Raw genomic sequence first — 24,033 nt, forward strand, 5'->3', positions numbered from 1 at the left:
GCTCTAACTTCTCGACGTTTCAACCATGAGCTTTTCTGAGCTACGTAGTGCTAGAATTTCATAAATATACATCTAACTAATCTAAACTCAACTAGATCAAACTATTACTTTTAATCCCTCTTTATAGTACGATCAAAAGACTTAAAAAAAAAGGCATATAGTACTTTAAGGGGCATTTATCTTATTATGACACTTCCAACAAGATATCTTGATGCTCGTATCTTTTGATCGTCCATAGAATCAACTTATATAACAAGAATACTCAATCATTATTATAAACTAAATATTAATAGCTTTCAAAACAAACTTATTAATCATATTGATACAATTATTATTAATTATCGAAACACCAAGATACTATACCAGAGCCTAATATGGCAATCTCAGCCCGTTGGCATCCTGTACAACAACAGTGCGTGTGAGTAGGAAGAAATGGCAGCAGCGATGATGGTCGCTTGTCATTTGTCAGTGTCCGCTGCATTTGAAGAATTCAGAATTTTTTAAGCATGGGCGGTTTGTCCTTAGAGTGCTAGCATTAGGCTAACACGACAGGGATCTGGAAAATAAGAAGGAAAAAAAAAAGAAGGAAAGGAAAGGAGCTCGACGCGCAAGTGCCGTCGAGGTCGATCCACGTTACATGTGGTGATGTTTGGGTCACAACAGACAAGCACAGATTCTGTTCCGTTCCAAGCACCTGAGCCTGAGCCTGAGCAGAGCAGAGCAACACCGACGAACACGAAGCAGGCACAAGGAGAGCCTCGTGGGGTGATAACAATTTCGAAACATACAGTACTTGTGTTCTTTTTCCTGAGAGGATTGGATGACTGAAAAAGAGTTACTGTACGCAACGGCTGCTGGTTCGAGGAAATGAAAGGCCACAAGCCCAAAGGAGTAAGCTTATGCTTATCTTTTGGTGCTTTTAAACGGGCCTTTGCTAGGCCCGATTTGAATCTTTGTATTGTATCTGTCCGGAGCCAAAAAAAACAGGAAGATAAACGCCCTGGTGGCTAACAGAATGTGACGGAGCAAAAAATAGCAAAACGGAGTAATCTTTAAGTGGCATTTTAGGGACCCGGATTCTTCGGTGGTATATTCCGAAAGACACGATCTTTCAGTGGTATCTAACGAATTACCACATCCAGAAATGAAAGAAAAAAGAAACCTCGCAAAATTTGAGCCCAACTACTTGTGATTGCTCCAGATACGCTCTTCCCTCGGTTGTTTGGGTGTGAGTTATCCGATGTCATCGGCTCACCGTCTTCTTCTGAACGTCTTGTAGCTCTGCCTCACCAGAAACCAGACATATGGCAGGAGAAGATTCCTTCAGAAAAAGGCGTGCCTGCGTAATTCCATATGGAAATCAACACGATTGAAATAGACTTCAGATTTGATAGCTGGTGAAGCTAAGATCGCATCAGATTGGATTTAACCAGTCTGACACCGATGCCTGTTTTTACCGAGGAATCTACAGCGCCTAATTGTAGCATCTCCACACGTGTGATCAAGGACGCAGCTAACAACACACGAAGTACAACACCTGCAGTAAATATACACAAAGGTGCTCGATAAAGATCCAGAGTTTGTCTCTAACAAAAATTCAGAGTTCCAAACCGTAATTATGCTTGCTTACCAGTGCTGTCAGTAACACCAACATGTAGCCGGAACGCCAGTAACAACCAGCTGTAAACTAACGTGCATTTCTTTTCCCCCTGCAGCAAGTGACAAGCAAACAAACGCAACCCGATTAGAATTGCATAGGCATCCAGCATAAACAAGTAAACAACTCGGCCGTCTCGCCATTCCCCCGCATTCCCTGTGTCATCTTCCTCCCCGTCCCTTTCTCCTCCACTAAACATCCGCAGCACACACCTAATACGTACATATATATGGAGCAAAACTCACCTCAGCTGCAGAATAGCAGTTGGTGGCAGGAGAAGATTCATCAGGATCCTTCTCTTTCTAGTGTGTAAAGAGTGTAAGGAGTGTTCAGGCAGGGGCTACAGGCAGAGAGAGGGAGAGATGCATCGGCACACGGGGAGGGAGATGTGGGACGTGGAGGAGTGCCAGAGCCCGCGCATGGGCAGCGTCATCCTCGGCGTCGACGGCGGCGCCAGCAACACCGTCTGCGTCTGCATCCCGGCGGCCATGCCATTCAACGACCCGCTCCCTGTCCTCTCACGCACCGTCGCCGGCTGCTCCAACCACAATTCTGTCGGAGGTAACTTCTGTCGAGCATCACCTGCTACTTCCGGACAAGTTCCCTGCAGTGATGAATGATGATCAATGATCGTGATTCGATACAGAAGTAAAAATTAGGCAAAGTGTTAAAGGTTGTGTTTTTTCCTTGTTCCAAATGTTCAGAAGGCAGGGCAAGGGAAACACTGGAAAGAGTGATGGCGCAGGCGCTGCTCAAGGTGCGCCGGAGATGGTCAGACGTCTGCGCCGTCTGCTTGGCCGTAGCAGGTGTCAATCACCCGATTGATCAGCAGAGAATGCTGGATTGGCTGAGGTCAGTCTTGCAAATCTAACAGTACTAATACTGCAATTGGGAATTTTCCATACACTTCTAAATTCTAGTCAGTCAGTTGTCAGCTGAAAGTGCAGCCTTGTTTCAGCAAATCTGAAGAAAACTTAATGAACCAAACATTCGTTTTTGTTTTCCAGAGAGATATTTCCAAGCCATGTCAAGCTGTTCGTGGAGAACGATGCAGTGGCGGCATTGGCAAGTGGAACCATGGGCAAGCTCCATGGATGCGTGTTGATAGCAGGGACAGGGACGATAGCCTATGGTTTCACCAGTGACGGCAGGGAAGCTAGAGCAGCAGGTGCAGGGCCAGTTCTTGGTGACTGGGGCAGGTTAGTCAAAAGGACTATGTTTTCTAATGTATGACTGTAATTTTAATAGAAGAGAATTAGTTTGTGGAAGCTTATTCATGTCTATGTGGCTGCCATAAGTGGATTTATTGACCAGTTTATGTGGCATTTCATATGCAGTGGGTATGGGATTGCTGCACAGGCATTGACAGCAGTGGTGAGAGCTTATGATGGCCGGGGTCCTGAAACGGTGCTTACAAACAACATCCTTGACTTCCTTAGACTGGCATCGCCAGACGAATTGATAGGGTAATCCATTTTGGCTAACTGGATTTATTGGTTTCACTTTATGTTGAAAGAGTACACTTCACTAGAGTTTGTTTCAATAAATTAAAATTGGTAAACTGAATTTAAAGCAACTTGCATTTCATCCATCTGCTAAGACTCTACTGTGCACTTCATCCATCTATAGAGTAGTATCACAAGATGAATTAATAGTTACATCCATCCAACTTTTGGTTCTAATTTATGTAAAGGAGCATAATTCACAAACAAGTGAGATTCAGTTGCCTAGATTTAGTCAAGTCAATAAAAGCTTGCCAAAGATTTTTTTTTTTACAAAATGCCCAAAAAAAACTAAATATCGATTTTGTCAATATTTTTGTGAGCATCACATAACGCTAACTAGAGATTGAAGAGCACAGAATATAGGTGCTGTGTTACTAAGCATAAATGACAACTTAGTTGTTCATTCTTCACATGACAGATGGACATATGAAGACCAATCGTGGGCTCGTATTGCTGACCTTCTTCCAGTAGTGGTAGAATCTGCTGAAGGTGGTGATGAGATGGCAATTAAGATCTTAAACAATTCAGTTGGTGAACTAGCTTCCAGTGTCAAGGCTGTAGTGCGAAGACTTGAACTTGGCGGTGAAGGTGACACAAGAATCTTCTCTGAATGTCTTTCTAAAATACATGTATAATACACATATATCAAATACATAGAGTTATCTCAGAAAGAAAAGAAAAAAAAAAGACGTTTCAGAAAGAAAACAGTGCTCATATAGAAATAACAAAACCCTCAAAGTTGCATTTATTAGCATACCTCATGGAAGAATTTCTCAAGATGTTTCTCCTTTGCAGATGGCAAGCATCCATTTCCTCTTGTTATGGTTGGTAAAGTCCTTGAGGCAAACAAGAGGTGGGACATTGGGAAGGAAGTGATAGATTGTGTTACCAAGAGTTATCCAGGAGCCTATCCAATACACCCTAAGGTGAGCAGAATTACTCCTAGCTTTGCATCAGACCATAAGAAATATTCTTCAGATTATGCCATGTTCAAGAACTAATGAACAGATCAGTGGAAACAAGAATATAGGGGAAGATTTTACTGACACAAGGAAGCAAGTGTTAAGCTGTGTATAATGCTTTAATAATATCAAATAAACACACTTGACAAACTGACACATCTTCAGATCCTACTATAAAATGTTTCCTGTTAAATGCTCATGGACTTATATCTGCTTGTATCTGCAGGTGGAGCCAGCTGTTGGTGCAGCATTATTAGCATGGAATGCTATAGCAAGCGAATTAGATGGTGACATTAGAACTGTTCAATAATGCAATCTCCTACACATTCTTGTATATTATGTTAGTGACAAACTGTAACTTAGTCTTTTACATTTGCTGTAACAGATTGCTTTGATCATGTTGTAACCCAATAAAAAAAAAAGGGTTTACATCACAATCTTTTTTTTAGAAAAAATAAATGCAAGAAATTTAGTTTGATTGATGTTTCTTTGGATAAAATAAGATTAGCAGAAGAAAACCTGTGCACTTATGTGAGACTTTGCTCCGATAAAATTTGAAACTAACATCTAGATTTTGACAGCAAGCATGCACAGAGACATAGATACTCCAGAAGTTAGCAGTAAGCAAAGTAACTGCACTTACCTCAGACTCAGTAATCTGTTGCTCAAGCAAACAACCAAACAGTGAACATAAAAGTGTAGCAGTAAAACATGCGCACATCTCTCCGAAAATCAGTAGTCAAGCAATGACCATAGAAGTTGTAGCAGTCAAACAATTACCATAGAATTTCAATCATTTTTTTAATAAAAAATGGAATTTCAATCATAACTATAGATTGAGCCACTTGAGGTAACTCATTACACCCAAAATTTATAGCCCTGGAAAGGTGCACTTCTTCAAAAATGAACAAATGTATTACATAAGAAAACGCAGCCGGATAAACCTTGGGCAATATTCTCAGTGTCGGTGCATACTAATGTCAAGGCTTTGTTCTCAGTTGCATTAGTTACCAATGTTGGTAATTGCATTAGTTACCAATGTTGGTAATGGATGTAACACCCTTTTCTGGACAGATCAATGGCTGCATGATAAGTCGATTGCTGATCTTGCACCCCATCTGTTCGCCCTTGTTCCGAAGCGACGGACCAACAAACGTATTGTCCGGGATGCCTTGGATGAACACTGCTGGGCTCAAGACATTCGGGGGGCTTTATCTGTGGCTGCTCTATCAGAATATCTTGATTTGTGGGTCCTACTATCCGAGGTTGTGCTTCAACCTGAGGTGTGCTTCAACCTGAGGTGCAGGATGAGCATCTTTGGAAACTTTCAGCTTCTGGCAATTACTCGGCACGATCAACATATAAGGCCTTCTTCATAGGTGCTATTTCTTTCGAGCCTTGGGAGCTGATTTGGAGATCTTGGGCGCCAAGGAAGTGTCAATTTTTCCTTTGGCTTGCAGTGCATAATAGATGTTGGACGAAGGATAGACTTGCTCGGAGAAACATGCCCCATTCAGAGCGGTGCCCGCTGTGTGATCAAGAGGAGGAAACTATTCAGCATATTCTTACCTCCTGTGTGTTCTCAAGACAGTTGTGGTATTCTTTTTGTCGACAATTTGGTATCCCAGACTTATCCCCAACACAGGAGGACGTAGTGTTTAGTACTTGGTGGATCAAGATTACTGATTTGGTCGCCCAGCCGTTAAAGAAGGGTCTGAACTCCCTAATCATACTTAGGGCTTGGTTGCTTTGGAAGCATCGAATGATTGTGTTTTTAACAGTGCTTTGCCAAGTGTACAGCGGGTTTTGCATTTAGCCAGTGAGGAAGCGATTCTTTGGGGTTTGGCTGGTGCTAGGGATTTAGCACAGCTAGACAGAGGGTCAGTTCAGCAGTTTGTTTTTGTAGTTGGTCGTTTCTTTCTTCTTTTTAAGGGCGCATGTGTGCTTAAAGTGATGGTTGGGTGTGTGTGTGTGTTTGGGTTTGTGTGTGTTGTATTTTCAAACTCTTTTTTCCTCCTTAATGCAATGATGCACAGCTCTCTTGCGTATTCGATAAAAAAAAAAATGATGATACAATGTCTCAGTAATCAAACAGACAGTACTGTATGGGGATTTTGAGGTATTGATTACACTACTTAGACAAACACACCAGAAGAGCATGCTACACCTTTATCCTGATAGAGATTACACTACTTTAGTTGTCCCCTATGAGTTAAGAAGTCACGATGTGATATGAAAACATAGAATCTAGCATCACGATAATTTGTAATAGACATCTAGCAATATTAGAAATTCAACCAACTGGGTTGGAGCCTTGCTTCTATGAAATCTACAACTTGGAAGATGTCCATTTAGTGATGGATAAACAAAGTGCCAGCTCACCTAGCTGCTCTGACTTATGTTGTGTCTTGTAAGTCCTCTTTTTGCCTACTTCTTATACCTGCAACAAGCTTGCATGTCTTCAAGAAAGCATCCAGTAACTGCATACAGCCATACACAACATTAACTATGGATTATACTCTGCCATTCTGACTATCGATGATTCAACATAAGGGGCCTATATACAAGCATTTCATTATGAAATAGAAGAATTATACTATGAGCTCTCAAGTATGATAGGCAAAATACAAAAGCAACCACAGGCAACAAACTTAAAAAAAAAGTAATTCACATGTAAAAAAGCACCAGTTCAAGTGTAGAATGATTGAGAGCTAGGGAAGATGAAAAATTAATATTGGCCACTTGTGATACTTACCACAGGATGATGCTGAAAAACAAGAGAGTAATGCTCAAGAGTTACATATATCTTTTGAACAAGACTTAAGAGTTCATTAACCTTGTTTCCCAAAATGTCAACCTGAATCAAACAGAAAAACATTTAAAGAAGTTGTAAGATAAATTTGGAATGACATATGTTGTTGCAGTAAAATGGAAGCATACTCAAACAAAACCCTGTCATGAATCAATATCGAAGTAGAAGGGGCTCAATCGGCAGTGACTCACTTGCATGCTGACAACAATGTCTAATTAACAATATCTTTCTTGTCAAATAATTGCCAACCTCTTATCAAAAATAACAAATGAGCATTCTCAAGTAAACATCTGTGAAAATTAATTTTTAGTGCCAAAAAAAGTATACAAGATAAATAACTGAAGAAATAAAAAAATCTCAGAAGGGACCAAATTAATTCGATGCAGCTAGCAAATCACTCGAATTGATCTTGCCTATTTTTTTGAAAATGAACAGAGCTGAGAGTGGTTTAGCTTGCTAAAACTTGGTTGTTTGAAGTCCTACATGCAGTCATTTGACACATGAATGAGCATAAGCCTTCAGTAAAGATTCTTGCATGTATGTGTGCATCATTACAACAGAGAAAAATCACTTTGTATTGCACTGTATAGCCAAAAAAAAAATACAAAAAAGTATCTTATTTGAGTAGATCTGGAAACACATACATTGGACAAGATCCAGGAAAAAAATTACCTCAGATTCAGCCTTTTGGAGCTCAGAACGTCTTGTGTCAAGCATTTGCTTGTACCATAGTCCCTTCTTTGTTAGTACAATTGCCTGTTGTACCATATGGTTGCATCGATCGTTCAGATTTTCAGTCCTGAATTCAACAATACCCGTATCAGCTTTGCCATCAAGACTATAGATTATTCCACAAAACAAAATATTATGGATAATTGTTGGTATGTATGTAGGGACCTTCCTGCAAATGTGCTAATAAAAGAGAGGGAGGTGTGTGTGCGGGGCAACACACACACGAACCCTAATTCCCCAATTCAATTATTATATATGGAAGCAATCTCATATTACAAATTACAGTCATGATAAGGGTTTACGGACATTATTTTACATCCAGTCTCAACAAAGAACAACCTATGTACGGTTTCAAAAGAAACCAAGTCATTCAGCATGATACACAATGATTAAAAAAAGCATACTGAGCTGTTTTGTTTTGTGTTCTGAAAGAAAAAAATGAATAGTAAACAGCTAGGTGGAGATAGATGCACATACTTTTTCTCATTTCCTTTTATATCTTCCAACATTTTATGTTCAATCTCTGCAAATTCTTTTGACAGATCCATGATAGATACCAGGATGCAATCTAGCTGCTTTTCTTGCTCTCTTTTACCTAGGGTATCACTATAATCCAACTTTTTCGTTTCAACTTCTTTTAAGGTGGTTGAAGAGATCTCTAAAGTCTGATTCAGTTTGATGAGCTCCTCGTAGTGCATGTCCTGATCAGAAATATCATATGATCTTCGTGGTGATACATGAGGCTCCATCTCAATATCACGGAGTATCATTTCCTCACTCTCTTGCTTGATTAGCTCTGGATCTTGCTGATTATTTTGGATGAAATGCTCCTTTTCTAGTATTGACAACTTTTCCTTCAACTTCTGATTTTCTTCATTAGCTAAACAGAATGCCTTGTCCTTTCCTGAGAGGGTAGCTTCAAATGAGGACACTTTTGCACGAAAATTCCGCACAGTATCCTCCACGATGTTCCTATGATTATCAACCAATTTTCTTGTAACAGTTTGGTATATCTCATCTCTGATAGTGCTTTCCACATAGAGATCCTCATACTCTCCTTTAATGCTGCTGACTTGTCTCAAAAGTTGTTTTTCTAATGAACATTGAAGTGAAATTTTCCTGCTGGCATCTGATAACTGGCACGATAATTCCTGAACATCCTTTGTCTTCTTTGCAAGCAAACCCCGAAGATGCTTGTTTTCATAGTATAGTGAATCAATTGTACTATTCAATCTGCTCTTTTCATCAAGGCCGCCACTAGTACTGCAGATTGTAGGTGCTGCCATTCCATTGGACATGATTTGGTCAAATCTTGAAATGACCTCAGGAAATTTCTTCCTTAATGGCTCGAATTCTACATCATACTTAAGAGCTAATGACCATTTATCTCGTTTGAATTTGAACAGCTCTTCTGTTTTCTCTTGCAAATCCAATTCATGCAGCCTTTTTAACTTACTAATCTCAGATCTGAAATAGTTAAGCATTTCTTGTCTAGTCATACCCTTCAGATGTCGGAAGTCAGATTTTTCTGAAACAACTTCACTGGGGCTTACAGATTTCTGTGTTGCAGAATTTCCGTTTTCCTCACCAGAAGATGGAGAGTGATCCTCACATGTTCTCTTTCCAAAAAAACGGAATTTCCATCTGTCGCTCCTGTTACCTAAAGTTTCATAATTACTATGGGAAATATGTGATTCCTCTTCCGAAGGTAATAGCATATTGGAAATAACAATCAGCTCTTCGCGGATGGAAGCACACTGAGCTACAGTTTCCTGCCAGTTCTTTCTTAGACTGTTCACTATGGAACTTTGCTCATACAACTTCCTTTCCAGCTCATCCTGGAGACCTCTAATGCAGTCTCCAATATTGACGCTGGTAACCTCTAATTGCAACTCATGCTCCCACTGAAGATCATGAATTGAAGCATTAACCAATCCGAGCATCTCCCTAATTTGTCGGAACACCACAGTCAGCAGTAACTTCAAGCTGTTGAACCCCTCATCTGTCTCAATCAGCTTCCCATCACAACATACCAAAGAGCATGAACCATTTGCATCATTACCATGGGCCAAGTTATAGCTTTTGAAGACTCTTATATCTTCATTGAGCTTATTAAGCCGCTGATCAACTTCCACTTTCATCAAATCTAGGTATTCTGTGTAACTAATTTCTACATTTGCATCCAGAAGGTGTTGATGCAACCTTGACACTACAGTTGCAAATGCTTCGAAGTTGTTGGCGATGTCACAGCTGCAATTGTAGGACAACAACCATGGTGGTAGCATTGTTGTATCCTCAAACTTCATTAAGCCATTATTAAGCTCTCCTTGAGAAGTCCGTGTGTCACAAAAAGGTCCATTGAACAAGGACAGACCACCCTGAGCAGTAGATCGTGATTGGCCAATAGCCACTGGTGTAGTCAATCTAGTGAAAAATGGGTCCATTCTTTCATCCAACACCTGCAGCAGTTATCGTTTAAGATTTAACAGTCAATGCCAAACTCAGAAAGCCAATTACTTGCAACAAAAGTAATTTAACAATCAATGTAAATAAACATGATATACCTTATGAGAACCACTAATACTTAATTTCATCGGAAGTGGGAGTAATATGCTTAATCATGCAAGTTACTGTCTTGAGTCAAAATAAAATTCTTGACAATAGATATTAGATAGTAGATCTGCCAGAGGTGATTTGTCAGTAACATTGCAAACTGAAAATAAGTACTCCCTCCAGTCATGAATACTTGTCGCTTTGACTAAGATCCAGTCAAACTTTTTAAACTTTGACGGGCAATAGCTTTCAAAATATTTAGTTTGAAAACATAAAAATCACACATGTAGATTTGTCTTGAAAAATACTTTCATAGTATTATATTTTTATTAGATATTATAACTATATTCTAATAGAAAATAATGGTCAAAGTTGCACATCGAAGACCGTAAAAAGTACAAAACATCATATATTTTTGACCGAAGGGAGTAATACTTATGAATGAAATGTACACAATAATTAGTTCTGAGTATTGTAGTCGTAGAAAACTTCCATCACTGGAGTGTAATGTTGCCTTAACCTGATCTAGTGATCTTGAAAATGTGCAATCGTCTATTATGCGTGTTATCAGTTTCTTTTACTCACATAGTATAAGGAAAGGAGCTAATAATTTTTCTTACGGCAGGAATATTTCACTATGGTTCATGCTTTAGCGCAACACCCAAAAAAGACCGACACGACACTGAATGCTGAACGGATATAAAATTCTTGCTAATGAGAACAATATCACCTGATGTAACACTTGCGCGACACTTGCCTGGAACTGGCTCTAGCTTGAGGATTCTAGAAAAATGCGTTTGTGTTCCCAAATTTACTAGCATTTGCATCAGTCCTAGAGTTATATCAAATACCAAATTGGCTGCTATTCAACAAGGTAAGAGTACTCCAAAGATGGATGAGAAGTAACATCCGACAATGACAACAGCAGGGAGGAAACACAACTCCTAGACCATAATCAACTATTCCTTTCCCCTCCGCACTCAGTCCAGATTCACAACCAGTTACGGTGAAAAACTTCCGAAGTAACAGCAGTTCACGCTACACTGCAAGATAAACCCTGTTCACCACTGCCCTGCTCGCTCGTCCCTGTCCTAACTCACCCCCACCAACAAGCCACACACCAGAAGCAGAGTACGCACTGCAATCTCACTGGATTCGCACTTGGAACTCAGTCCCCAGAACCCGAACAAAACGGCCACGCAGCCTCTCCAGCCACAGCGGCGCAGGGCGCAGAGCACACCCACACCACGCCTGCTCCGAACCGCACCGACCAATTCGAACAAACCAAACACCCCAAATCACCACAAAATCAGTAACGCAAGCGCGGCGGCACCGAATTCACTTACAGACTGGATCCTCTCCATGCACGGCAGCCGGAGTGGCCGCTTCCGCTCCCTTCTCGCCCCACGCCGTGGCCAACCGCGGCGCTTCTTCGCGGTGGCGGTCGGCCTCCTCTCTAGGGCTTTGGGGATAGAGTCGGGCGGCGGTGGTGCTGAAATCGGAGACTGGTCGCAATGAATCGGATTGGGTTTGAGCGGCGATCGCGACGAGGAAGACGACGCGGCCGCTCTCACTCGCGGCCAACGGCCAAAGAGAAGAACAAGTTGTCACCTCGCCGCGCCGGGAGGAGGGTGAAAAAAAATGAATAAATAAATCGGCGGCCACGTAGGCGGAGTAGGAGTGACTGGTCCGTGGGTCCCACCGGAGAATGGGCCCATTAAGCAGAGTGGTAGTTGGGACAGTGGGATGCGTGATGGCCGCGGGATGGGGGAGGTGGGGCCCGGGCGTCGGCTGTAGTGGGAGAGAGCGTGGGGCGTTGAGCTGGATGGGTCACGGTGCATAGCTCCCGACTAGCGAGGGTAATGGGGCTCCGTTCCGTGTAACCTGTGAAGAATTCTTTCATCACGAGGTGAGTATGAAAAAAATTTAATTTCTGTTAATTTATATGGGACGGGATGAAAAGGTGCTCTCCTTTTCTCCTATATCCCAATATCATATATATATATATATATATATATATATATAATGTATATTCTGTAGATATGTTTACTGTAGTTCATGTCTGCACACACTCTATAAATTGTAACTCACAGTGTTTCGGATTGTAACTCACAGTGTTTCAGGTTGTAACTGGAGGATTTGCGCAGTGCGAATAACAAGTTGTAACTCACAGTGTTAGCTTCTCGTATTGTAATTATACATTTATGGACGTGAAGTTGTAACCAGTCTACCTAACAAGTTGTAACTCATAGTGTTTTAAGTTGTAACTGGGGATATGCGCAGTGCGAATAACAAGTTGTAATTCACAGTGTTAGCTTCTCGTGTTGCAATTATGCATTTCTGGACGTGAAGTTGTAACTGGTCTACCTAACAAATTGTAACTCATATTATTTCGGGTTGTAACTGAGGAATGTGCGCAGTGCAAATAATAAGTTGTAACTCACAGTGTTAGCTTCTCGTGTTGCAATTATGCATTTTCTGGACGTAAAGTTGTAACTCATAGTATTTCGAGTTGTAACTGGGGGATATGCGCATTGCGAATAGCAACTGCGCATAGGCGCAGAATAGCCTCGCCGTGTGTATATATATATATATTACATTAGATAAATAAAATAATAAATTACTCTTACATTTTTTGTCTAATGTACTATATTTAATTCATCTTGTATTAATTATCCTTATACGTATCAATAAATTACTTTGTTATACTATGAATATATTGTTAATATATAGAAATAATCAATTGTGATTCAATTTTATATTCCTATTGGATCTGATTTCTGTAAAATTCCCTATGAAGATAAGAATAGAATAAAACCTTTCTCTGATAACTAAATAGGGATGAGGATGGAAAAGTATTCCTCGATGGAGATTGGTACTGTTGCCATCCCTGTCCTGTACCTTCGAGATTAGCTCTCAGAGTAGAACCCGGAACATCTACTAAATAGTAGTCTGTAGTTTTTAGCTTACATAGTAATTCTATAAAAATGATTTTGTTAAATAAATTAGATACTAAGAGTTGGAAAAATCAACTTCCTTTTATTCACTTTCTCCGTATAATTAATTTTTTATAAAATTTATTTTAGAAAATTATTTTCAACTATATAATTATTTTGAATTTGAAGAGATCTAAAAACAGGCATGAGTAGGTTAGGGAGGGAGCGAGGGACACGAGGATGCTTCGCGATGTGTGCGGGATTTGAGGGTGGCCGTGGGATCGGCGGGGTCGTGGTGGGGCCAGGGCTGCAGTGGGCGTGGAGCCCAGCGGCTTACCTTGACACCTGGCTTTTGTTGCTTCCATTCCATGGCTTTTGCAATTGGCATTCACTGGCTGTCTTCTCTCACAAAAAAAGAAAAGATGAAATTCATGTAAAAGATCAGAAATTTATTTCAAAAACTATTTAAATGGCAACACATTTTTTCAGAGTTGTCAAATGGCACCACATTATGGGAACACATTTTAATTTGAGAGGCCATATCGATCTCTGATACGGAGTAATGTGATATAATATATATTGGAGCTGGATCTGGTGCGTTAGCAACCTGATAGTACTATGGATCCAGAGACTTTGGTACTTTGCATGTTCACGTTGGACGATGGCTCCTTGTCAGTTGAGCATGGCGACAGAACACGAGTGACAGGAACCATGTGATCTTTTTCCTTATTGCGACAAACTGAGTGAAAAATAAGCACTTTTTGTTACCAAGTGATGGCTGTGAGGGGTCCATAACTCATAAGTTTGATTCTCGGTATAGCTAGCAAGGTTTAGAACTTCATGTCACCAAGAGAAAAGTTCAAAGAATTTTTGGAGATAGCTTCGCACAAAGTCACAAATGTTAAATTAGCTGGTCCTCCTGCGTGTTCGTTTCGAGATAATGTTAAATCAACTAATTGTTGGCGAAATAAACAGGAAAGAACTGAAAGGATCCTTTTAATCCAGGCAGCAATGCTCAAGTCTTGATGATGTTCAACAAGATTTGCATGAGGCCAGGAAAGGTAGGTCACCTGTATTTATTTACTACTCGCAGAACACCAGAACCTGTTGCGAGATTGGGTACACTTGTAGCTGCACAGTCCCTTTACAGGTCATGGAGACCATGAGATGTAGAGACATCAGGTGAAACAAGCTCTTCTTTTTGTCACATCAGGTGAAACTTTACAGATCATGGAGAACATGGAGAACAGCAGTGGAAAAGGTAATGAAAAGGCAGGGAGTTCGCTGAACTTGCTCTCTCTCTCTCTCTCTCTTTTTCCCTGAAACTGCTGCAGATGATCTGGGGGACACTGAATAAGCAACCATAAAATAAAATGGCAATCATGCAGGATGATGAGATTAACATATAATTTACTCTCTCTTTTTTTGCCCAGTGGAATAAAGTGAGGCCAGAGGAGATGATAGACTTTGTTTTTATTAAAAAAAACTGTCTTCTGATGGTGGGGGGGGGGGGGGAAGGTGAAGTTGACTGGGCCAGTATAGTTATATAATTTCAAATGGACAGTATAATGCATTAATGCATCACAAATAGAATGTTAAAATATGTATACAGCAAGGAGAGGTAACCAAGAAAACAACTTAATTACTACACTCATGTGAAATGAGCAAGAAACGCAGGTGTACTCCACTTAACAGTAATACCAATTCAGAAGAAAAAAAACGTACTTCGTTTTATTCACCATTTGAAGCAGAAGCTTATGAATAAAATCCGCAATTTTACATCGCAACGAGAATCATTCAGTTACCTGTCTACTTTTTCATCTCGGTCACGAAACAATCACAATCCTTGGCTTCTTCATAACCTCGTAAACCTCCACGTGCCATTGCTTGTTTTTCTTTAGCTGTGACAGCTTCTGGTCCCAACTCTCACCTCTTTGCTCGGCCACCCTCTTGAGCCTGTCCTGGATCCCAGGCATCATCTCCTTCAGACCGCAGAAGTAGATGTGCGCGCCACCTTCCAACAGCTTGAAAATTTCATCACTGTACTCCTCAATCTTTGGTTTGTATAAGTTGAGTGGTGGCTCCTTTGCATTCTCCAAGTCAACAGGTTGAACAGCAACTTTGCTTTTGCTTGCTTGTCGAACCGACATGCAAAAGACCTTGTTCAAATGCCTTGATTGCTGGGTCTTGTTTTCCCATGCTAATGTCTTTCCAATCCATGGCGTGTTCCCGAAGTGTAGATTACTTTTACCCTGAATATAGTAAGTGAATCCTGTAAGGATAATATAAGGGGCACAAAAATCCATCATCTGCCACCCACTTGGGCAGGAATATTGTGATACTACATGTGTGCCTATAATGTTCATCCTCCGTACAACAAAGCCTTAATACCCATCCTCCATACATCCCATAAAAACTCCAGTCATAGGCATGCATGGTCTTTGAGAAATGAAGGGGTTTCTGTCCTTAGTTATGCTCAATACCCATTTCTCCAAATGATATGAACAAATAGTATGCCTGCATGAAAGTGAACTCAGCAGGAATCAGCTACTTCATCCATAAGTCGGCAATTGCAGGGAACAACTAAAATCCCGCACTCCATACAAACTATTTAGCGCCTAAGTAAGCTAGTTCACTAAATACCAACCTGGCAGGAAATCCGGGTAGGATTGTTAAATCAAACAAGCAGTATCACCGAAAGATTCTAATGAATTCTAGTAAACCACAGATGTCTCTAGCAACAAAAGAAGGCCCTCAGTGACATGCATTTCACTTCAACTTGTATTATTACTACTATACCAAGAACTGCGAAATTTGAAAGTTTCGCCTCTCTGAACTACTGTTCTACAGTGCCAACGCAAACCCAACCACGAGATTTCCCAACGAACCAAACCATCCAAGCCACATACCTTGAGCGAAGAACCCTTGCAGAAACCGTCCGACCCGATCGGCACCGAGGCTGCTGCAGCCACCTGCGCGGCACCAAAGCGGCCGAAGCAAGGACGGAGGCAGCTGGGGACTAGCACGGGCCTTGGCACCCCCATGCATGAGAAAATTTCTAGGCCCCTGTGGATCTCATGTGGGATTTTTTCATGCTACCATATGTATGCCCCCTTCTAGTCTTGAATGATCAATTTCTGTTGGATAGAATGTATAGTTGTGTGCACAGAATACCAATACAAGTGATTAACTGCACATGTTCCAAAGGCAACATACTTTTTGACTTTGGAGGCCATCTTTCACAGCAAAAGCCACAAGTTACTCCTGTATTCTTGACTCCTCTCTCACCTCCAGCGGTGTTGCTCTTATTTTCTCTTGTTTGTTGCCATTTTCTTCTTCGACTCTCTAGTTCTCCCCCTAACTCCCTATGGCCGGCCAAGATTCTAGAGATCCCCCAACTCCCGGATGCAAAGATTATTCCAGATCTAATCCCTTTCATCCTTTGGTCTTAGCACCTACATGCTAAAAGGTACAATTTTTCGTATGCTAATTGAGTCAGCAATTCATCATCCCTATTTTTCTAAAAAACATGATACATGTCATTTATTATACAATTCTTTCTAGGATAATCATGCCTAAGAGGAAAACACTTTATTCCTTTTACAAGAAGAAAGATCAAGATGGTGATGTAGCACAAGAGGTTGAGCCAATTCCTACATCTAATTCTCAAGATGTACTGCAATTGGTTCAGCCAATTTCTACTTCAGATCCTCAATTGGATTCTAGTACACAACCATTTGAACACCAAAATGAACAATGTGAACATCAAAAATAACATTCTGATGTTCAAGATTTGGTAAAAGGTGATCCAGCATTATGTCATCAAATTTGGGCATGTCCAGTTGATAAGCAAAATGAAATCGTAAAGGCTTACATGAAGCTTGGTCCATACCAGCCCAAAAAAGATGTGTATCCTCCTTCTGGTCCAAAGAATTACCAACGCGGATTTCAATATCACTGGTTTACAGCCTTTTCATGGTTGGAGTATTCACCTTCAAAAGATGTTGCATTTTGCTTCCCTTGCTTTCTTTTCTCAAAGAAACCAAGAGGGAAACCTAGGTCAAACACGTTTACAGTGAAGGAGTTTTGCAGTTAGAGAAAAGTTAATGGTGGAAGAGAATGTGCCTTTTTATCTCACATGTGAAAAGATTCCAACTTTGCTCATAATTTCTCAGTCCAATGTTATGATAATTTGAAGAGTGGGCGGTGCCGCATTGAACAAGTGATGATGAAAGTATCAGATGAGGTGATTATAAAAAATAGGCTATGTCTCAATACATCAATTGATGCTGCAAAATGGTTGGCATTGCAGGCTTGCCCTTTTCGGGGAAATGATGAGGGTCCTGATTCAAGGAAATTTTCTTGAGATGATGAAACTTCTAGGTTCATATGATAAGAAGGTCAATGCAATGTTACTTGGTAATGCTCCAGGTAATGCTAAGTACACATCACCTGAAATTCAAAAAGAAATCCTGCATATCATTTCTACTAATGTGCAGATTTCAATACGGAGAGAAATTGGTGATGTAAAATTCTGCTGATTGTTGATGAAGCACGGGATGAATCTAAAAGAGAGCATATGGCTCTTGTAGTTCGCTTGGTCGATGCTGATGGTTTTATTCGAGAGCATTTTTGGATCTTGTACATGTTCTTGATACAACTGTTGCAACTCTCAAGCAAGAGCTTTTGTTCTGTTTTTATCTTATCAGTGTTTGGATGTACAAAATATTCGTGGACAAGGATATGATGGTGCTAGTAATATGCGCAGAGAATGGAATGGACTTCAATGGAAGTTTACTAAAGAATGTCCTTATGCATACTATGTTTATTATTTTGCACATCAGTTGCAGTTAGCCCTTGTTGTTGCATCTAAGGAAGTTACTGAAGTTCATAATTTTTTTGAACATCTTGCTATTGTTGTCAATGCCATTGTATCTTCTTGTAAGAGAAATGATGAGCTACGAGCTAATCAAGTTACTGAAATTCAGAAATTGGTTGAACTTAATGAGCTTGAAACAGGAAGTGAAGCTAACCAAATTGGGGCTTTGCAAAGGCCATGTATGTCTTCTAGCAACGAAATTTTATCCTTCTGATTTTTCAAAACAAGAGATGATTAATTTGAGGTATCAATTGCAACACTATGTGCTTGATGTGCTACGGAATCCGGATTTTCAGAATTTATCCAATATTGCTGCTCTTTGTTGGAAACTTGTGGAGAGCGAGAAATCTAATGATTATCATCTGATTGACATGTTATTTCTTACTCGTGTTATACACTATAGTTTTCTTCAATATATATATATGTGTGTGTGTGTGTGTGTGTGTGTGTGGACTAGAGTTTAATCAAACTGCTTGTAATTGGCAGGTTAATTCGACTTGTTCTTACTTTGCCTGTTTCAACCGCAACAACGGAACAAGCTTTTTCTTCCGTGGAACTTGTTAAGATGAGACTTCGGAATAAAATGAAGGGCGAATTCCTAAGAGATTGCTTCATAATCTACATTGAGAATGATATAGCTCTAGAGTTCACAATTGATACAATTATAGATGATTTCAATGAAAAAAAACATCGACGTGTACGCCTGAAGTGAACACCAAGTATTTTAGTGTCTTTTGAAACTTTTAACTTTTATTTTGTGCCTCGTGAGACGATTTAACCTTAAAATATTTAGAGGCTCTTTTGTTATGTGATTATGTGACTATGTGACTACATGCTTTTGTTTTATTGTCCTTGGGCCCCCTCGTATAAAGTTCCTAGCTTCGTCCCTGGGTTGAAGCTTAATTAATCTGCGCCGCATGCAGCAAAAGACAAGCCCATCATCACGCACGCGGCGGGGGTGTGCGTACCTGAGCTTCGAGGGCGGAGGAAGCCATGGTCGATTGACATGAGCGCGAGGGAGTTTGCTAGGGTTTTGATCTGCGGGAGGTGAGCAAATTTATTCAGATGAGCGAGTTTATTTAGGAAAGAGACGGTGACTACTACAATAGGAGTTTGCTAGGGTATAGATAGATCAGTAAAAATCCTAATTGGCTTGGGTTTAGATCTTATTACTGCCTACGCGGTTGATTCTGAGCCCGACAAGTAGAAAAACATGAAAACCGTTCTTATTTGTGCCCACTTCGTTGTTATACCCGCTCTCTAAATACTTTGACAATTATTAAACTATACGTCTGTATGTGTGTGAACTATCAATATAATGTTGTATGTATAAAGTATGTGTGAGGTGCTCGTTGATAATTATACGTGATGCATGTCAGGTATAAGTGTGATGAGTTTTTAATTGACGAAATTAATATTATATGTTTTATATGGTTCTTACACATGATGGGTAATGGGTGTGGTCGCGGGTTTTAGAATTAGTTTGGAGGCATGGGCTTAGATAGCCTCTACTTGTGTGTTTTGTGTCACCGCTGAATTTGTTGTGTTCTGCAATACTGTAGACCACTGAAGCATTGCCAAGCATTGCCACTTTGCTACTGCTTGAATTATTATTTAGCTTTAGTTTCTCAAAGGGACTTCAGATTTGTTTAAAACTTTAGAGGCCATTTGGGATGAACTAATTGCAAAGTTAATGTAAAAATTCATTGATGACCGGTCAGCAGCAGATCATCACCGGCTTCTCATGCCATGAAGAATTCCATATTGCATACCACATTTCAATGTTATGCTGTAAAAATATACCATACTCTCGGAGTATGCTCCGCACATATAATAATCATATTAAAGCATCTAAGAGAACTGGCACCCAATGCATCAGATGAGGAGCTTGGTATAAAAGGATCCTTCCCCTAGTTTATTTTTGTTCTATTTTAGAAATCCAAAAGTATCAAAAGCTGAAAGTAGTGCTGGTGTGGGCACTGCAAACTTTTGCAGTTTTGCAGTGCCTATTATTAAAACGCTTTGGTTCTGTTTTTATTGAAATGGTAAACAGCAACATAAGGCTTTATCATAGCAAGATATCGCGTTGTTGTAGTGAATTGCAGCAGCCAGATCGGTTTATGGGGCTGTTTGGATGGTGACCAAAGCTGACCAAACCTAATTTTGGTCTTGCCCGGTCATTTCGGCCTCCATTTGGTTAGGAGCCAAATTTTGGCTAACCCAAAGAAAATTTGGCAGGCCAATTTTTTTGCTTCACACAGCCAGGGCGCGTCCTGGGCCAGCAAATCGGCCGCCCGAGCTGCCCAGCTGCCCTGTGTGACGTGCCATCATGGGAGAGGTCGCACGGGTTTCAAAATTTGAGGATTAACAATTTCAAACCATTTTATCATCTAAACTGTATATTTAATTTATGATTTTTTGCACCATAATATTTCTTATAATTAGATCTACAAAATACAATTTCATATACTATATTTTAGTGAAATTTTTTTATTGACAACTCGGACCCACATGTCATAAAGAGTTTTGTCATACTTTAACATAACTGCAATTCAAACACCATTTTTTCTCTAATTTTAGTATCTATCTTAAATTTAGCTTAGTCACGCGCTAAACACTATTTTAATATCAAAATTTAGCACTGCTCGGATTTAACTTGCCTCTTTTCTTATCAAATTTTGACTTTGACCCGTTAGAAAAAAAAACCAAACATGCCCTATATCCCTACGCGCGACTCGGGACTGCCTGAGAGTGAGAGGCCCGAGTTGTCATTTCATCCGCTGTGCTCACCGTCCGTCTCGCCTTGCCGAAGCCTCTGATCCGTCGACGCATCTACCGGCCGCCGTCCGTTGGTCGTGTCCAAGAGTCCGTTTGGTTTAAGGGATGAGGTGGGATGGGATGGGGCGATTCCTGTTTTTGTGGTGTTTGATTCAGGGGCAGCAGTGATGGGATGATTCCTCATAAGAAATATTCTCTCAATATGTTGGATGAAGATATCCCTCAAAATTGGTGGGATGAAGCCATCCATCTTTGCTAATCATGCACATTAGTAAAATGATTAATAATATTAGTATGCTTGTATTACTTATTAGTACATATTACTATGAGATTAGAATTTGTAAGGGTTAATGTACTAAGTATTGCTAATTAATGAGCTAATTAGAGTATGATTATGGTTAATTAGTATATTTTATTGTTAATTAGTAATGACTATGACAAGAATAACATTAATACATGTTGGTGCATGTTGATTATTGTATTATTAATAATTATTATTTAAAATTAAAAAATATAATTAGTTGATGATTCTCATCCCCATCCGTCCTCGTCCCTCCAATCAAACAAAAAAGAGACCCTTCCCATCCAACGAAACAAACAAAAAGAGGATCATTCTATCCTAAAAATAGGGACGACACTATCCCATTCTACTTTATCTCCCAACCAGATAGACCCTAAGACATCGACGATTTATCTAAGACCACCACCAAGATCAGTACATGTCGACTACGCCGATCCACACGTCGCCTGGATTCCTCGTCCGAACCATCCGCACCGAGTTCAAAACGCCAGTTGCTGCTGGTTAGTTCGGCCACCGTGAAGGGGAAAAAAAAAATTCAATTTTGCTAGGTGCACACGGGATTCTACCAGGAGGTTTTTTATAATTTTTTTCCTTGCTTCATGTACACAGGCTGAGATTATTTTCTTCTGGTATTCCCCGGTCATGGTTTCTATGAAATATAATATTCCACTATTAGATCGAGATGTAAGGTTTTCTGTATAGTAAGTAAAGATGTGGGCTATTTTTACGCATACTGATCTAAATGATACGTTTGATAATTTTGAGAACAAGAATCAAAAGTCTTGATCTCATAAAGAAGAGAGAAATGATTGAAAGGTTTTGTCATAAATTCATCTTTATTTATCAAATAATATTTTGCAAGAGAAAACCGTTGTTGCTTTATGGCTAAAGCTGGAATCGATCTGCATGTCAAAGGATCTGATCAGCAAAATGCATCTGAAAATGAAGTTATTAACACACAAATTACAAGAGGGTGGTTCTGTGTTGAATCATCTTTCGGCCTTTAAGGAGATTATTGTTGACTTACAGTCCATAGAGGTAAAATATGATAATGAGGACTTGAGTCTTATTCTTTTATGATCATTGTCTAGTTCTTTTGTAAACTTTAGAGATAACATATTATACAATCATGATACACTAACTTTGAAATAAGTTTATGAGGCCTTGCATACCAAAGAAAAGATGAAACAGATGATGTCTACTGATGGCTCGACTTGAAGAATGTTTGATTGTGCGTAGCATGACAAAGGAAAAGAATTCGCATCATGGCCACAAATGTAAAAGTTCAAACAATTACAGGGGTCGTTTGAAGTCTAGAGGCAAAGAAAAATTCTGCAGGTATTACAAGAAATGTATGCAAAATCTGTTTAAGCTTATTTTACCATGGCAACTTTCTTTAGGTGATTATAATCTAAACTTGCAGATTAGATATCTAGAATTTTAGCCTATTTTCGATTGACAGCTGTTTAATGTTGATATATCGTGCAATGGTTTTTGACATGTACGCAGGTGATATAGCTGGTATTGATTGGGCTCCACGGACAAATCCCAATGGTAAGGAGATCTCTATAAACACTTAGAAATTCATATGTCTTCGCAATCCTTGTTTAGGAATTACAATGGTCCGGGTCTTTGTTGCTTTTATTTTGTTTTACTTTGATCCTTTGTAAACTCATTTAGGTTAGCACTTTATATAAAATGATGTATGTTGTATACTGGATATCTGGATATGCAGGGTATGCCAATTCTAGTCATGATAGTGCACATTGTAGTTGTGGTCTGATAAACAAACATTTTGCTAACAACATCTCTTCATCATTGGCTATTCTCTGTATCCATATATCAAATGCAGTTTCTGTTTGGATTTGATGGATATGCATTTCACGACTTATGTTCTCCCATCCTTATTAGCTTCTATAACTTGAGTTTTTATGTAATGTACCCTTTAGTTGGAAGAATTCCATCTTGAAAATGCCATTTATCTGAGTGAAAACATGACTTTTATGATTTCTAAGTCACATTATTGTTATTTTTTCAGGTGGCATGCCTGTGTTTATTTTAGCGACTGCTAGAGTGGACAAAAAGGTGAAAGTTTGGTTAGCTCCAGAGGTTCATTCAACATGAGTGATCGAGGATTGAATCTTGTCCATCCTCTATAAGACAGCTTTCCCAAGGGCTCAGAAAGAAGGCGGGAAAAGAGTGAGGAAGAATTGAAGCCAGCTAGCTTAAAACAGGGGAATGTCTTGCTTGATAGTTGATATGCACTGAAGCATAGTTTTGTCCTTTGAGCTTGAGGGATGGTTTTTGAGTCCTGACTGATGACAGTCGTGAAACATGGGGAGAGTGTCTGTGCAGACGGGCATCCACCCATCCATCCATCATGTCACTCGGAATGTAGATCAGGACTCTCGAGGCAGTGCATGGGGCAAAAAGAAGTGATGGTGTTGACGATCTATGTGAGGAGCAGCCCAGCACTTACAAACGGAAGAAGATAAACACGGAAAATATGATCTATGAAAAATAAACTCATGTGAACTAGTAAATTCGTTGTTCATTTCAAATATATGTGCTTATATTACTTCAAGTACGAAAGAGGTGTAGAGAGATTGTGTCGAGATATGAGAGTTTGTTCATGTTCCTATTCCTTTAAAAAAATGTCAAATACATATGTTTGTTGCAGATGATGAAATAATTTACATGACTTTTTAGTGCATTGAAAATTGATTAATATTGTGCAAAAATCAAAGTGTTGCTGTTATATACTATGCCGGGGACTTAGCCAATTTCAACCTATCCAACAGTGCATCATGACCACATCCAAGGACTTAGCAAAATTCGGCTCAAGCACATATAAACTATAACACTTTAGCCAAACTTACCTCATTCAAGTATATTACCTGAACAATGCTTCAAAATTT

At 39.7% G+C, this 24,033-nt stretch overlaps 2 protein-coding genes across 11 annotated transcripts; one reads left to right on the forward strand and one right to left on the reverse strand.

Moving 5' to 3' along the window:
• Positions 1–986: 986 nt before the first annotated feature.
• LOC133891493 (WPP domain-associated protein-like) lies at positions 987–11,830 on the reverse strand. Of its 10 annotated transcripts, none has more exons than XM_062332221.1 (10): positions 11,568–11,830; positions 8,146–10,127; positions 7,609–7,735; positions 6,880–6,981; positions 6,507–6,604; positions 3,920–3,998; positions 3,621–3,776; positions 1,903–2,261; positions 1,631–1,709; positions 987–1,537 (listed from the first exon to the last, which is right to left on the reverse strand). In XM_062332221.1, the coding sequence occupies exons 1-5, from the start codon at positions 11,583–11,585 to the stop codon at positions 6,521–6,523; spliced, it is 2,313 nt and encodes a 770-aa protein (XP_062188205.1). In that variant the 5' UTR covers positions 11,586–11,830; the 3' UTR covers positions 987–1,537; positions 1,631–1,709; positions 1,903–2,261; positions 3,621–3,776; positions 3,920–3,998; positions 6,507–6,520. The 10 variants fall into 10 exon arrangements, with proteins under 10 accessions (XP_062188205.1, XP_062188204.1, XP_062188201.1 ...); XM_062332220.1 differs by having other exon boundaries at positions 3,621–3,780; XM_062332217.1 differs by having other exon boundaries at positions 3,621–3,780; positions 3,920–4,069.
• On the forward strand, positions 2,020–4,602 carry LOC133891495 (uncharacterized). The gene is made up of 7 exons (XM_062332222.1): positions 2,020–2,218; positions 2,362–2,509; positions 2,665–2,856; positions 2,995–3,123; positions 3,581–3,750; positions 3,958–4,088; positions 4,351–4,602. Exons 1-7 carry the CDS (start codon positions 2,020–2,022, stop codon positions 4,432–4,434), a joined length of 1,053 nt encoding a protein of 350 aa, XP_062188206.1. The 3' UTR covers positions 4,435–4,602.
• Positions 11,831–24,033: the final 12,203 nt, after the last annotated feature.

This window comes from Phragmites australis, chromosome 14, assembly GCF_958298935.1.
Source record: "Phragmites australis chromosome 14, lpPhrAust1.1, whole genome shotgun sequence".
Classification (NCBI taxonomy): domain Eukaryota; kingdom Viridiplantae; phylum Streptophyta; class Magnoliopsida; order Poales; family Poaceae; genus Phragmites; species Phragmites australis.